Source organism: Arvicola amphibius, chromosome 2, assembly GCF_903992535.2.
Source record: "Arvicola amphibius chromosome 2, mArvAmp1.2, whole genome shotgun sequence".
In the NCBI taxonomy this organism is placed as follows: Eukaryota; Metazoa; Chordata; class Mammalia; order Rodentia; family Cricetidae; genus Arvicola; species Arvicola amphibius.
In genome coordinates, this window is record NC_052048.2 from 80,312,409 (window position 1) to 80,327,814 (window position 15,406).

The 15,406-nt window shown below is 39.0% G+C and overlaps 1 protein-coding gene across 1 annotated transcript; it reads right to left on the reverse strand.

The window, feature by feature from the left end:
* Nucleotides 1–380: 380 nt before the first annotated feature.
* Mad2l1 (mitotic arrest deficient 2 like 1) lies at nucleotides 381–6,250 on the reverse strand. The gene is made up of 7 exons (XM_038319754.1): nucleotides 6,187–6,250; nucleotides 5,822–5,902; nucleotides 5,303–5,449; nucleotides 3,082–3,202; nucleotides 2,137–2,240; nucleotides 1,262–1,441; nucleotides 381–1,176 (listed from the first exon to the last, which is right to left on the reverse strand). The coding sequence occupies exons 2-6, from the start codon at nucleotides 5,892–5,894 to the stop codon at nucleotides 1,269–1,271; spliced, it is 618 nt and encodes a 205-aa protein (XP_038175682.1). The 5' UTR covers nucleotides 5,895–5,902; nucleotides 6,187–6,250; the 3' UTR covers nucleotides 381–1,176; nucleotides 1,262–1,268.
* Nucleotides 6,251–15,406: the final 9,156 nt, after the last annotated feature.

A 15,406-nucleotide genomic window follows, 5' to 3' on the forward strand; every position in this document is an offset into this window, starting at 1 on the left:
GAAACAGAACAGCATCCTGTACCTGTCTAGGCTTAAGCTTCCTTGATGCTCAATCTGAGTTATGTGGTTCTGGACCTGAGCCCTTGGCCTGGCATGCTTCCTGTGATGGGGAATTAACGATAGCATGTGTCTTGAAGTCTGTTGTCCAGGATAGTTAAATCTGTAAGTATATTCACAAAAGTCTTGTTGCCTGACAAATACTCTAAACTTGTATGCTATTGTTATATGTTAATCAAAGGGAAACCAAGTGTATTGACAGAAAAAAAAACTTAGAACTTATAAAAACTACTGTCCTTACTATTCACACCCCAATTTACCTCTCTAAATAGCAATGCCACTGGAGTCCCTGTCTAATAACTGAATTGAGAGCGCAGACAATGTTTGGTAACAACTTTTATCCACTTCAGTTTTTACTTGAAATGTCATTAAAATGTTGATATGACAACTTATGAATAAATGTATATGACAGGAAAAACCCAAAACCCAGGATACTGTAGCCTAGTATTCGAACTAATTTCAAAGGACATTGCCTCTTCACATTACCTGCACTGTTGTGAGAAAAAGGTAGCACATGACCAAAGTGAACAACCCACTCACTCAATTTACCGCAATATCTGACCATAACACCACACTATTTATATGGACACTATAACACAAATGTAAAACACAAGTTAACAATTTTTTGTATCACTGTCATTTAAAACTTGATTTTATAAAACATTAAAAACAAGAGTTCTTTATTACAGAAACTAATCAGTATGAACTGCTTTGTGAGTTCATGGTATATACACTAAAATCAATGAATTAGCATGTATTTCAATATGGGGTCTATATACAAAGAGAAATGACAAAAGGACCCAGTAAGGCAGTATTCATGACTCTCAGAACTAACCAAAGCTTCAGTTCCTTCTGCTGTATTTACATTATATGCTTCTCTATATCCTGGTCAAGATTCCTGAGCTAAACGTTAAGGATTCATTTAGCTTTCTAACAAAAGAATTCCTATCTACAATGACCACTTTTAAAGGACTCCACTCCTCAATGTTGACAAAGATCGGTCGGTTCGCCTTAATGTGCAGCAGTCTTGTTATGCTGACTTTATGGCAAGTCCAGGAGGAACCCAAGAAACAGAACAATGAGGAACGTTTATCAAACAAGGATCCTGGCTTTCTTTACCTGAAAATGAAACAAAAGAAGAGAATGTATCAAGTATATTTGATTTAATTTCTGGGAAAACACACTAATTTCATTGTTTCCTCACCTTCTCTTCAGTCAGTGGCAGGGATTTTGTAGGCCACCATACTGTTCACTTTGTGGATTGTGGTAGTGAATGAGCGTAGACGGACTTCTTCAGAATTTGTAATGAACTGGGGTCCTGATTCCTCCCATTTTTCAGGTACAACTAAATCTTTGTCGGTGTAAATCAGCAGATCAAATGAACCTAAGTTGGAAACAAGATTAAATATTTCTTAAGATTTGAAGCTGTCCTCCCTGCTGGTCTCACTGGAACTCATTTGAAACCGCCTTGCTATTAAGAGCTAGCTTAGCTTGCTCTCATTATTTTCCTAGAAACGAATATACTTTGTAGCAGAAAGTGATAGGAAAAGGAGTTGTAAGAAACTCTCAGAAGGTACTGTTGATATCTTCACTTTTCTCAGTGTTTTCATTTTTTTCTCATTTTCCTGAGTGTGTGTGGGGAGCACACATGTGGAGTTCCCAAGCTAATGATTGCTCCTCCACTTTATTCACTGAGGAAGAATTTTTCAAGCCAAGGTGGAGCTTGCCAAGATGGCTAGTTTTGCTAGCCAGGTTGGTCTGGTGATCCCATCCTGCCGTTCTGGGCTGGAGTTATATATGGGTGGGCCTCCATAACCACCTGGAGGGTCCTGGTGCTGGGGATCCTAAGTCAGGACCTCATGCTTGCTAAGCAATAAGCAAGTACTTTATCCACTGAGCCATCTCTTCAGTCTTTGCCCTCACCTTTTCTGGAACACCTGTGTGGTTCGTGCTGCATTCTGCTTCCCATATCCCACTTATATTACAAGGCAGTGATAAATCAAGAGATTTAATAAATGGGTATCCTCCCAACAGTAGCATACATTTCCCGCAGAAAATTTAAGGTTGTACAATACTTACAAGAAACTTCCAGCAGTGGCAGAAAAGTCACAGTAGCTGTGATCTGCCTGATGACTGAACGGATTTCATCCTGGATGGCTTTCTGTGACTTTTCTCTACAAACACTACAAAGGAACCAAACAAATGATTCATGCTAGGTTTCATTAAGTTAATTATCATACACTGGTGACCATTCATCTGAGCAAAATGCTTCCAATAACACAGAACCAATACATTAGGAGACTAAAGATTAACGGCTAACTGTATTCTAGGGCTACTGCATCTGCCCAACAGTGCTGATCTTAGTATCCGTATAGTGCATGATGGTCAGTAAGTTTCTCAACCATTCCCAATAAGGATATAACCAGAAACTCTAAGATAAAGGGAAATCGATTCTAACATATAAACGTGGTAGAATTTGGGCATTTTTAACATCCAAATACCTAATTCCTTAATAAGTAAAATAAATTACACATAAACATTTTTATCAGCTAGAAATTTCCTACAGATTAAAGAACAAAATGCTCTTCATTACAGGAATTACAGAAAACAATGTTCAGCATAACAGGCATTTCTGATGTAGAGTGATTGCCATCTTCAAAGTTCACGGCATTAGATGAAGCAGAGCTACAATCTAAGTTAGGGATAGGTCTAGGCTCATCTCTTGAAGTTAACAGTCCCTGAAAGCACCTGATTAAATGGCCCACATATTATATCATAGTTCTGGAATAACCAGAAACATGAAGGTCAAATTTCACTGAGTTAGCCAAAGGCAGGATGTTAAAAAAGCATCTTATCTACACAACTACTAAGGGACTAAGAGGAACTCAGAAGTCCCTCACAAGTCAATATTTTAAAAAAATACCATAGATCAGTTAAGAAATCAATTCAGAACAATTTGAACTCATAACAATAGAAGTTGTAAAAAAAAACAATTAAAGTAGGAATAATTTAATCCATACTTACCCATCTTCTTTTGCAGTTTTGTCACACTCAATATCAAACTGCCATCTTTCAAGGACCTCTCCACTTTCAATATTGGAGATGACCACCACCAGTTTCTGGACTGAGCACTTGTAGAGCCAATCTGCAACACACACGGCATCTCTTATGTTCTAACCAGAACACAACTCTCTTCTAAAGACCACTATTTCAGGCATCCTTTCACACATAACGGAAAAATTTCCCCCATTAACAATTTAGTCAGTTTTTAAATTCTCCATATTATTAATAGGTGCGACCATGGACATCATAGTGAAACCTGTACTTTCCCTGTAATCCACAGTAAGAACAAGGCATAGGCTTTCATCTAACCACTGTGAAAACATCTGCCATGTCACATCTGTGGTGGCTGTTAGGAACAGAAAGACAGCACTGAGCATTAAAAAAAAATTCTGATCCATTCTGGTGGGTGAAGGAAGGATTAGTTTTTGCACTAAATGTACAAAGGAGAGGGAAGTCCAGACTTTAAATACTCAAAAGAGAAGAGCATATACAATTTTGCAGGATACTATAATTGCAAATAAAGGGACAATATACATTATTATGAAAAATCAAGATGCTATATCACATAAAATCTTATGCACTGAATAAAGAAACTGCTTCTAAGAATCTGGAATACCAGGTCTATGTTTTAAGCAGAGTGATCAATTAACCTTGTGTTTTCAACCTATCTGTCTTGGCAGTAAGTTAGTTGGAAGGGGTAAAAAGGGAGAGGGTTCTACAGACACTAGGATGCAAATCTATAGGGATACACTGGTAGAGATGCAACAAAGCAGATTTCATGCTTATGACTGTTCAGACTTGATTAGCTTTGAGTAAGAATCACTGAAGTAGTTTTCAGATTTCTGATTTCCTTTCTGGTTGGATTGTTGACCTAGTCCCTGATACACAATTTGGAAGAGCATCCTACATTTAGGTTTTATTCTGCAGAATATGAAGCATGTTTCCGAGAATGATGAGAGATGAGCCGCTCCTCCAGGTATGTTTATCTTTGCACTTCAGAATAGAAGTCTATCTCCACATATTTACCAAGTGCTTTATCTTTCCTAGTCTAGCTGTCTAATCTACCAAAGAAATTCTAAACCAAAGGCAACTTTGTCTACCAGGCTCCCATGGCAATATACAGAGGTATCTGATGGTCATAGCCAGGAAGGTTGACATCTGGTGAGCAGGAGACAGGATGTTGCCACATTATCTTAGATATACAGGAAAGCTCCCCACTAAATATCAGATTAAAATGTCAGTAATGTGAGACTGAGAAAATTTGTAGAGAGTATACCCTACCATTTTTGCTTGTGAATTCATACTTAACCTGCCCCAAGTGTTGATGAATACTCTTCTGTGGATAGGAATAGCAAAGAATGTTTTGGAGCATGGCCTTAAGCTGGGAATACTGGTGAACGCCTTTAGTCCCACAACTTAGGAGGCTGATCTCTATCAAGGTTAGCCTGTCTACATAGCAAGTTTCAGAAAAGCCAGAGCTATGAGAGACCCTGTCAAAAGCAAAACAAAAAAAGAATATGGCCTTAAAGAGATGTCAAGCTAAATACATTCAGATGGTCACCAAAAGAAGGCCATTTTAATGGTGAAGCTAACAAAAATGCAATGAACACTATAATAAAACTACAGCTGAAACAAACTAAAACACTCTTAACAAAAAAGGTTCTGGGAGCCAGAACAATGTCTCAATGTTTAGGACCATTGGCTGCTCTTCCTGAGAACTGACATCCTTTTCTGGCCTCTTCAGGAACCATGCATGTACCTGGTACATACAGATATAACCCAGGCAAAACATCCAAACACATAAAATAAAAACTCAAAGAGATAAAAGACACTTGGAATGCTTTTAGAATTAGTATTTCATAAGATTATGTTTGGAGATACAAGGTTAAACACAGAAATCCTAAGTGATGCACAACTCAAGAATTAAGAATTCTAGAAGGAATAAAAATAGGTGGGAATAAGTACTGGACAAACAGGCAGGACATCACCGAGCTACCAATGAATAAACAGTGTCCAGACATTCAGCATACTTAAAATCAGTGGGAGAAAGGAAGGGTGGGATTTCTCTCTTATCTGCTTCCTCCGAATTCAGAAGCACTATATTTGAGAAGGCATATTATACTGCTTTATGTAACCCATACAAATGTAACCCTAGAAGATGTAAAACTCCAAGCGTGATTACCTTTTAGCTGCTCCACCACATTATTGAGATACTTTATGAGCTCGGGGTCAGTAGTTACAAGTAGGGTGAGTCCATACTTCTGCACTCGAGTAAAGGTTTCCGACGGATATATGCCACGCTGATACAAAATGCTGTTGATGCCAAATGCTGAAAGCGAAAAGAAAAAAAAATAAAGCTATAGACATCTACTCACGTTTGTAAAGTCTTCCAGAAAGCAGAATAGGCACAAAACGACACGGAAAACCTTTAACCCAACAATGCCAACCAGTACAGTATCGCAATCTAAGTGTAAATACAGACTATGTTGTCAGAGGCTGGCAACATAGACCTCAGCTTTCAAGAGCGAATGGGGTGATGCTCCGGGTAAGCCCTTTCCGTTCCAGGAGGCCGAAGTCTGCGCAGTGCAGCGCAGCGTTCCCCCCTCCGCAGGTGAAATGAGCGGAAGACCAAGCAGAGGTTCTGCCCCAGTGCGCGTCCAAGGACCCGGGCCAGGCCGCGGGAGCCTCATTCAAAACTCACAGAAAAATTCGGCCACGATCTCCGCGCTCCCGCGCAGGGTGATGCCTTGCTCCCGGGCGAGCTGCTGTGCCATCGCTAGGCCTAACGGAGAACGTTGTCAGCTTCACGCACACGGCCGCCTTAAGCCTCAACTCCTTCAGCTTTTCCCCGCCACCCGGTTCAAAAGTAACTACGCAGCCCGCGGGGTGCGCCGTGCGCAAGCGCAACGTGCCTAAGCCCCACCTACACCGCCGCTTTCCGGCCCAGCCAGCCCCGTCCTATAAACAGTAATCTCTCCCTAAATCCGCCCCTTGCTTCCGGCTTCCGCCATAAGCTCCTCCTACATTACAGAACCCGCTTTGGTCAGTCTCTGTGCTTCAAGATACCGTCCTAAACCGCGGCTTCCGCTGTGAAACCCAGTCCCAAGACCAGCGAACTGCCTCTAAGCCCCGCCCAGAGCGACTTGCATCCGGCGCTGGCTCCGCCCTCCCTGGTAGCCTGCTCGCGCAGGCGCAGGATGGGCTTCGCGCCGGCGTTCGCCGGCCTCACAGCCCGGTGGGTCGCTGGTGGGTGGGGCTTCTGGTCAGGTGGTGTGGGGAAGGCAGAGGCGTGGTGACAGGGAACTCGCCTGCCGACCCAGTGGTCGGCGTACTTCTGAGGCTGAGACGCTTCCTGGGTACTTTCAAGTTGGGGAGAACCCGTGTTTTGTGTGCGAACGCGACTTTTCTGGAGAAATAAGATGAAGGGGACTGGGTTCGAGCGAAGGTCTGCCGCACCCTGGGAGGAGAGAGTTGGAGAGAGTTGACCCCCCTCTGCAGCTTTTACACACACACACACACACACACACACACACACACACACACACACACACACACTTAGAGAAACCTCTTTACAGTTAGCTTGCTTTTAAGTTCTTTGGTCATATGCTCTTCCTTTTTGAGTATTTAAAGCCTGCACCACACCATATAGGATCACACATGGTATTCATGTTACACTTTTTATATTGATGTCACGTCTTCTAAGTGTTCCAAGTGTTGGCAGTGCTGGTACTCAGACCACACTTTGAAACCAATCGACTAGACAGTATAATATGAATGCTTTAGGAACTTAGAGCCTATACTAATTAGTTGCCAGAGAAGTTGAATAAGAAGGGATATATCAGCGAAAGAAATTGTGGAACAAGAATTTATGACAGATGAGGAAGAAGAATGAAATGGTGGCATAGATAAAGCCTAGGTACTGTGCTCTTTTCCCCCAAACGGATTTCTAACTATTTATCATGGCAACATTTAAGATTCTGGAATCGTTGAAGTTTTCTTTCTTTCCTATTAACTTTTGGGCACTTGGTTTAATCCACCCCCCCACACACACACAGAGCTTATGAAAAGAAATACTATAAAATGCTTCTTAGAAACTTCTCAGTTTCTTGAGTTTACTTTTCCTCATAATTCAGTGGACTCTTGCTGTGTATTGTTTAGAAAAAAATGTGTGAATAGGGAGGAATAAAACGAGCCTTTTTTTCTAAAGAGAATTCAAACAATAAACAGTCCATTTTTATTAAAACAAATAAATATGGAGATTGTCTTAAATAGGCCTATATTTTTACTAGGGTATTAAAAAGTATTTGTTTTTTTTCTTCTAAATCTAGAAGCACATAAAGGCTGAAGAACTCCATTAATGACTTAGTTAAGTAATCTTATAGATAGGAACTCAGATCTAGAGTGGTTATAGAGTTAGTTCAAGATCCAGTGTCTTGTTAGTGGCTGGTTTACTGGAGAATTTAGACTGTCTAATTTATTTTCTTTTTAAAGCATCCCTGTTTGAACATTCTGATGTTTCTTCATTGCCCTGAGGAGTTTTCTGGGGGTGAGGGAGATGTGACGGTTTGAGCTAAGAACGTTTACTGATTAGCTAGTGTACATAATTTGTTGAGTGGTTTGCAGTAATGACCCATAAAGAATTTTGTGTAGCTCCACAACTATTTCCAGTTGCCAGAAGAGGGCAGTGTTTACCCGAAAAAAAACACCTTTGACACCACAGCGGAATGCTTGTTAACGGTTCTTAGGCGTGTGTGAGGACTGCAAACTTCAGAACTGTTGAACTGAAACACAACACAGAACTTACATTTTTTTTAAGAGTTTAATATATGTGCACAGTACATATTGCAAACATTTGTCAATGGGTTCTTGAAACTCAGCAGTTTATTTAAATCTCATAAAACTGAATATGTGTATCATATTTTTGTGCAACTTTAATCTGCCAAATAGTATTTTTATGCACTAGTGATTTTATTGTATGGATTGGAAGTATTGGGGTTTTTTAAAATTCTTTTTTCTTTTAGTCACAAAACTTAGTGTTACTTGGTTTCTTTTTTGTGTTGTTCTTGAGACAAACTCTCATGTATCCCAGGCTGACCTAAAACTATGTAGCCAAGAATGACCAGAACTTCTTATCTTCCTGCCTCCACCAGGACTGCTAGAGTCACAGGTGTGCATCCCCATGCCCAGTTTATTCAGTGGTGGGAATCTAAACCAGGACTTTATAAAAGTCCCCTATTGACTGAGCTGCATTTTCACCTCTTATTTTTCTATTATTTGTGTTATTATTTATGTATATGTCTGATTGTGGGTTTATGCATGTGAGTGCAGTATCTAGTGTAGGCCAGAGGAGGGTGGCATATCCTTTGGAACTGGAGTTACCGGCCATTGTGAGTCATGGAACTTGGTTGTTGGAGTCCAGACTTGGGTCTTCTGGAAGAGCAGCAAGCACTGGTCACTGCTGAGCCATTTCTCCAGGTCTAAATTGTTTTAAAATAATCAAAAGATATATTTTCATAATGGTAGAGTTTATTATTTTAATGATATGATTGTACACATGGTAAATTTTTAGTAAAAATTAAGTATGAAATATTGAAAACTAATATGAATTCTTTTTTTTTCTTTTTTTTTTTTTGATTTTTCGAGACAGGGTTTCTCTGCAGCTTTTTTAGAGCCTGTCCTGAAACTAGCTCTTGTAGACCAGGCTGGCCTCGAACTCACAGAGATCCGCCTGCCTCTGCCTCCCGAGTGCTGGGATTAAAGGCGTGCGCCACCACCGCCTGGCACTAATATGAATTCTTATAATAAAACTGGGTGGCTTATTATAAAAAGGCACTGCCATGTTTTGTTATTTACCTATTTGTTATTTAAATGGAATTTATTGCAATGTTATCATGTTGGTGATAGTTCCACTTTATTTTTTACATTTATTTGTTTTGTGGGAGGAGAGGTTGTGTGTATGTGTGGATATCAGAAGACAATTGGCAGGAGTCAGTTTTATTTTTCTACCATGTGGATTCTGGGTATGGGGCCTTGCTGTGGCCTTGTTGAAGTAGGTTTGTTCTTGGTGGAGGAAGTGTGTTGCTTGGGGTAGCCTTTGGGTTTTCAAAAGCCCAAACCAGGAAGACCCAGTGTCTCTCTTTCTGCTGCCTGTAGACCTGGATGCAGAACTCTCAGCTACTCTTCATGTCTGCCTGTAGGCACTCACCCCCCCCCACTGCCATGATGAAATGGACTAAACCCCTAAACTGTAAGCAGGCTCCAATTAAATGATTTTCATTACCATGGTCATGGTGTCCCTTCTCAGCAAAATAACACTGAGTTATTTAACTTAGATATTTTATGCTTATAATCTTATTTATTTATAAATATATCAAGTATAGGATTGTCTTGTTACCTAGTATGTAAATATAGATTAAGTGCTGTTACATATACTACCTAATAATAGAATTCTATTGTTAAGTCAAACAGAAAATTACTTTTGAAAGAGTACCACATATAAAATTATTAGACCATAATTTGGGTCTTTCTCAAATATTTGTCAATACTAAATATTGTGGAAAGAAAATGCTTAAACACTTCAAGTTTAAAAAAAATATATTTTTCTAGAAGAGTTTTCTTAATTTTCCTTCTGATTATAGTTCATTCAAATACCACAGTGGTTATGCTGGTTGGCCTTCATTTTCGACTTAGCTGGATAGAGATGCCGAGGAGACATACTTCTGGGCATGTCTTGAAGTCATTGCTGGAGAGAATAAACAGAGATAGTCCTTGAATGTGCTGGGTCCTGGACTGACAAAAGGGGCAAAGGAGGAAGCTGGCCGAGTGCAGCCACTGCCTTCTCTGCTTCTTGGTGTACCTGCTGCCAGCTGAGCTGTTCTAGTTGTGAGCATTCCCCACCATCATGGCTGTACCCTCAGCTATGGTCAGCAGGGAGTCTTTTCTTACCTAAGGTGTTTGTTGTGTGTTTGGTCACAACTGAGAAAAGTACCCCCCCTCCTTTTAACGTTTCAGGCTAGTTCTTAATCATGTACATGAATTCCGTTATTTATGATAGAATGTTTCACATATAAATTGAGTATGGTAGTGATTTCTTTAACCCCAGCTACCAAAAAAAATAAATGCTCACTATATGGTTTTGTTAAAAATTGGAGATAAAGTAGGTTAAAAATATGATGGTAATTATCTGATGCTAATATAATTGTCAGTTTAGATGCCATCCTTTTGCTTCCAAATAGATGGTGATTCTCTGTTTTAAGGTATTCTTTAAATTGAGCCAAAATATACTTTTCCTAATTTATGCCACATTGTTATCAACATGAAGGAAAACTGAAAAAGTTATTTCCAAAAATATGGTGGGTGTGTTGATAAAGTCAGAGTCCTCATGACGCACATTTGGTAGTGCCACCAGCTGGAGAGCAAGCCTGCAACACATGAGTCTTCAAGACCATTAATATCCAAATCACAATGCCAACTAGGAAAATAGCCATCAGACTTTATATCATTCTCCAAAAATTAATTAAACCAAGATTTAATAATGAAGAATACAATGAAGAATATTCACCACACAAGTCATGAATATACAAATGCTACATACCATGTGCTATTTCTATATTAGAGTTGATATGGATATATTTGGAAATGACTCTTCAGATAATTGTAATATATTATAATAATAATAAAATCAACCATGAACTTTTTCCCCAATGGGTCTTTGTATATTTCTGTCTTTTTAAAAACCTTTAATGACAAAATATAAAATTAAAATTAACTATGTTAGTCATACTGTCACCGTTCTGACAAATAGGTGCGAAAATACCCTCTTAAAGCAGGAAGCATTTACGTTGGTTCTCTGGGTCATAGGTTTCAGTTTATTTCTTTGAGCGTAAGACAAGGTTGATTGATGGAGGAGTGTCTATGTGTTACTTTCATTATTAATAAAGATACTGCCTTGGCCCTTTAAGAGAACAGAAAATTAGGTAGGTGGAGTAGACAGAACAGAATGCTGGGTAGCAGGAGTGGGGAGAGGCTTCAGGCAGTTGCCATAGTGAGTCTCCATGCTTCTCCTCTCCGAGATGGACGCAGGTTAAGATCTCTCCTGGTAAGCCACACCTCGTGGTGCTACACAGATTACTAAATATGGGTTAAAGGAAGATGTGAGAATTAGCCAATAAGAGGCTGAAACTATGGGCCAGGCAGTGTTTTAAAAGAATACAGTTTCCATGTAATTATTTCAGGTGTAAAGCTAGCCCGCGGCTGGGTGGCTGGACGCAGCCCTGCCACTTCCTTCTACAGTTGATCACCTTGGACAGGAGCATGTGTTATGTAGAACAGTGTGAACAGCTCATCCCATGGTGGATAGGAAACAGCAATAGGCAGGAAAGGTCATGAAACAAGTCCATCCTTTAAAGGCACCCCACGGCAGCCTACTTCCTCCAACTAGGCCCCACCTCCTAACACCTGCACTGTTTCCGATTATTCCACCAACTATGACTCTATGTGGTATATGCATATTTATCATGAAATATTATTTAGTATCAAAGAAAATGAAGTCCTGTTATTTACTGTAAAAAGGGTAGAACTAAAAGATATTATATTAAGTAAAATAAGACAGACAGACAGAGAGGATTATTGCATGTTCTCTATCATATGTAGAAAGGAAATACAGTCAATTAGAAAGAATAGTGATTACCAGGTATTGAAGGATAAAAGCAGAAGAAAGAATGATTGGATTTATTCAGTGTGTACTATAAATGCATATATGAAAATGTCACACTAAAGCTCATTAGTTTGTATAATCATTAACTGTTAATATGAATAAATATCATAAATAATAGAATTTAAAATGTTGTGCATAATTTTACACAGATATTTTGACTACAGGATAAGTAGTTAGTTGAAATCCAGTCTATGTAATTTGTCAATCCTGGTAGTTACAGCAGAAAGGAATACAAGAGGGATACATAGAGATACATGTTTATCAACCTGACATCTGCAATAATGTATATTTTATTAAAAGAAAACTAGAATAAAGAAAAACTGTGCTGATTAATAGCTTAATTATTAGGTGAGCATTCTTTAAACTGAACTGTGACCTGTTGGCTTGATTCCTATACTCATGGTCTTTAGGCACCATACAGGCTTTTCTTAAGTGGATTTCCTTTGCTTTGGTTTGAATGCTTTTCTTCCTCTCTGATGCCTTTTTTTTTTTTTTTTTTTTTTGAGACATGGTTTCTCTGTGGCTTGGAGCCTGTCCTGGAACTTGTAGACCAGGCTGGCCTCGAACTCACAGAGATCCACCTGCCTCTGCCTCCCGAGTGCTGGGATTAAAGGCGTGTGCCACCACCACCTGGCTATCTGATGCCTTTTAATTCATATCACATCACAGGTGAGTGAATAGTATTTGAGACAATTTTGTAATCAAAAAGTAATTTTAAATTAAAATTTATGTGTAATGTGTATTAGCCCCAAACTATTAGTTGACTTTACTAATAATATGTTGGAAACAAATAAAGTAAGTTTCAATGAGTATAGCAACAACAACCAAAAACCCAACCAACCAATCAACAAATAAAAAAAGCTGTAAGTAAGATCCAAATAAATTATTTTAGAAATCATTTTTCAAAATCTGATCACTGAAGTTTGTCAGTGACACCTGAAGGAAGATGTAAAATAATTTAAAAGGTCTCATAGGCATTTTCTTATATTGTAGAAGAGCAGGGATATATATCAGAAGCATCAAGCAGAAATGTGTAAGGTAGATGAGGAATATTACCCTGTCTGATTTTGAATTCCATATTTCTACTTTACTGTGTAGCTGGCAGCTCTACTTCTTTCTGTCCCTTCTTAAACTGTCTCAGTCAGACCAGTCTGTAGCCGGTGATAGCCTAGTCTGTGACCAGTGATAGCCTAGTCTGTAGCCAGTGATAGCCTTATCTGTAACCAGTGATAGCCTAGGTCTATGTACAGTGATAGCCTAGTCTGTGGAAAGTGATAGCTTAGTCTCCAGCCAGTGATAGCCTAGTGATAGCCCAGTCTGTGTACAGTGATAGCCTAGTCTGTGGCCAGTGATAGCCTAGTCTGTGGCCTGTGATAGCCTCGTCTGTGGCCAGTGATAGCCTAGTCTGTGGCCAGTGATAGCCTAGTCTGTGGCCTGTGATAGCCTCGTCTGTGGCCAGTGATAGACTAGTCTGTGAAGAGTTATAGCCCAGTCTGTAGACAGTGATAGCCCAGTCTGTGGAAAGTGATATGTCCCACAGTGAAGGTTTATAAGAAGGCTGAAGAAAAAATGAAAAGCAGATCTTTAAGAAGGATTTTTTGTTAATTGCATCTCCCCTACACAACTCAAATATCAGGAAAAATAGAGAATGACATTGTGTTTTAAGAGATTTTTGATAGAAAAGAGATCCAAAGAGATTTCTATACAAGATTTTAAAATATGAACATTCTTACTGATCCAATTATTAACCAAAAGCCTGTGACAATTTACTCTGCTTATTTTACTACCAAGTCTGTTGTGGAATATTAGTTTAAGATGTGTTACATTTGCTTATGTTCTGGAATATTTGTTTAATGATGCAAAGAAGTGTTGCACTTTTTTATGTTAGATTTGTGTAACTTTGTAAAGCTGTGTTACTTTACCTGCCTAAAACACCCGATTGTTCTAATAAAGAGCTGAAGGGTCACTAGCCAGGCTGGAGAAAGGACAGTGGGGCCGGTGTGCAGAGAGAATAAATAGCGAGGAGGGAGGACCTAGTAAAGGAGAGGAGGATGCCAGGGGCCAGCCACCCAGCTACACAGTCAGTTATGGAGTAAGAAGGAGAAAAAGATTTATAGAGTAAAGAAAGGGAGCCGGGCGGTGGTGGTGCACTCGGGAGGCAGAGGCAGGCGGATCTCTGTGAGTTCGAGACCAGCCTGGTCTACAAGAGCTAGTTCCAGGACAGGCTCTAAAGCCGCAGAGAAACCCTGTCTCGAAAAAACCAAAAAAAAAAAAAAAAAAAAAAAAAAAAGAAAGGAGAAAAGCCCAGAGGCAAAATGTAGTTGAAGAGAAATGGGGTAATTTAAGTTAGGAAAGCTGACTAGAAACAAGCCAAGTTAAGGATGGGCATTTGTAAGTAAGAATAAGTCTCCATGTATTTATATGGTAACAGGGTGGTGGACCCCAAAGAGTTAAGAAACAAACCACAAAACAAACATAACAAACTACAAAATATACAAATCTTAACTTTTTTTTAAACTGGAAAAAAAAAAAAAACTTAGTTCCAGATCTGTTGCTCAACTACATTTAGATTCATAATTTAATTACTTTACTAAATAGGAGTTCACAGCTGACTTGGCGGAACTGACACTTAGGTTTCTACAATAACTTTTGGACTTAGAGCTGAGTGATTTTCAGAGATTTATAGAGAGTTTTGCCAATGAAAATCTTTCCTAGCTATAGAGCTCATACAGAGGAGCTTATTCATCCGTTAATTGTTCCTCAAACATAATCATAATTCCACCACTAGTGGTGTTGTTTAATAAGAATTTTTGTTAGAAAGTTTGGTATTAATTTTCTACTTTTCTCCACGAATCCCTGTATATATTTGCAAGAGCAGAAGATAGCTGGCTTTTTTCTGGCATTACTAATTTCAACATGATGCCGATAAGAGCCATTTGATGGGAATCACAGTGTGTCAACTGTAAACTGGAGGGAGTTATGTCTCACTTACAGGATCTTAGAGTGAACCAGAGTGGTAAGCACCTTTGCCCTCTTAGACATTATTGGAGGCCATCAAAATTTTCGTATATACAACTTACTCCTATGGATGCTTATCATATAAGAAATTAAAACAGAAATTTTAAAAATCTTTTCTATTTCATTTAAAAAATAACAATGAAAATGTTTGTTGATGCTTTTTAGTGCTGGGGATTGAATAGAGGGCTTTGCATATGCTGAACTAAATCCCAGACCTGAAAATGCATGTTGTTGTTGTTTTGAAACAAAAGAAAGAGCCTCTTTACGACATAGTGATAAGAGCAGTACTGTTTTGCATTTTTTTTGCTAAATATTTTTTATGTGCAGCTTAATAAAACACAGCTGTATTCTCCTATCTGCCTTTGCATTCAACTCATTCTAGTATGGTATTTTGGTTCAATGAAGAAAAATTTGGCTCTACATAAATATGCAGCTTAAAAATGTGTACTTTACTAACGTTTCCAAATTATTGTGGCCATTCTTCATTACTAGTACTCTGCATCTCAACAAGTGAGCCCTTTAAAGATTAGTTTTGTGGGAAATCTGAAACTA

Bases quoted from the DNA above. Each gene is read 5' to 3' on its own strand.
- Mad2l1 (XM_038319754.1), bottom strand. From the start codon at position 5,894: ATGGCACAGCAGCTCGCCCGGGAGCAAGGCATCACCCTGCGCGGGAGC. The intron at 3,203-5,302 runs GTAATCACGCTT...TGTGTGTTGCAG, and splicing joins TGTGGTGGAGCAGCTAAAAG to ATTGGCTCTACAAGTGCTCA. The intron at 1,442-2,136 runs GTAAGTATTGTA...TTTCCAACTTAG, and splicing joins GCCACTGCTGGAAGTTTCTT to GTTCATTTGATCTGCTGATT.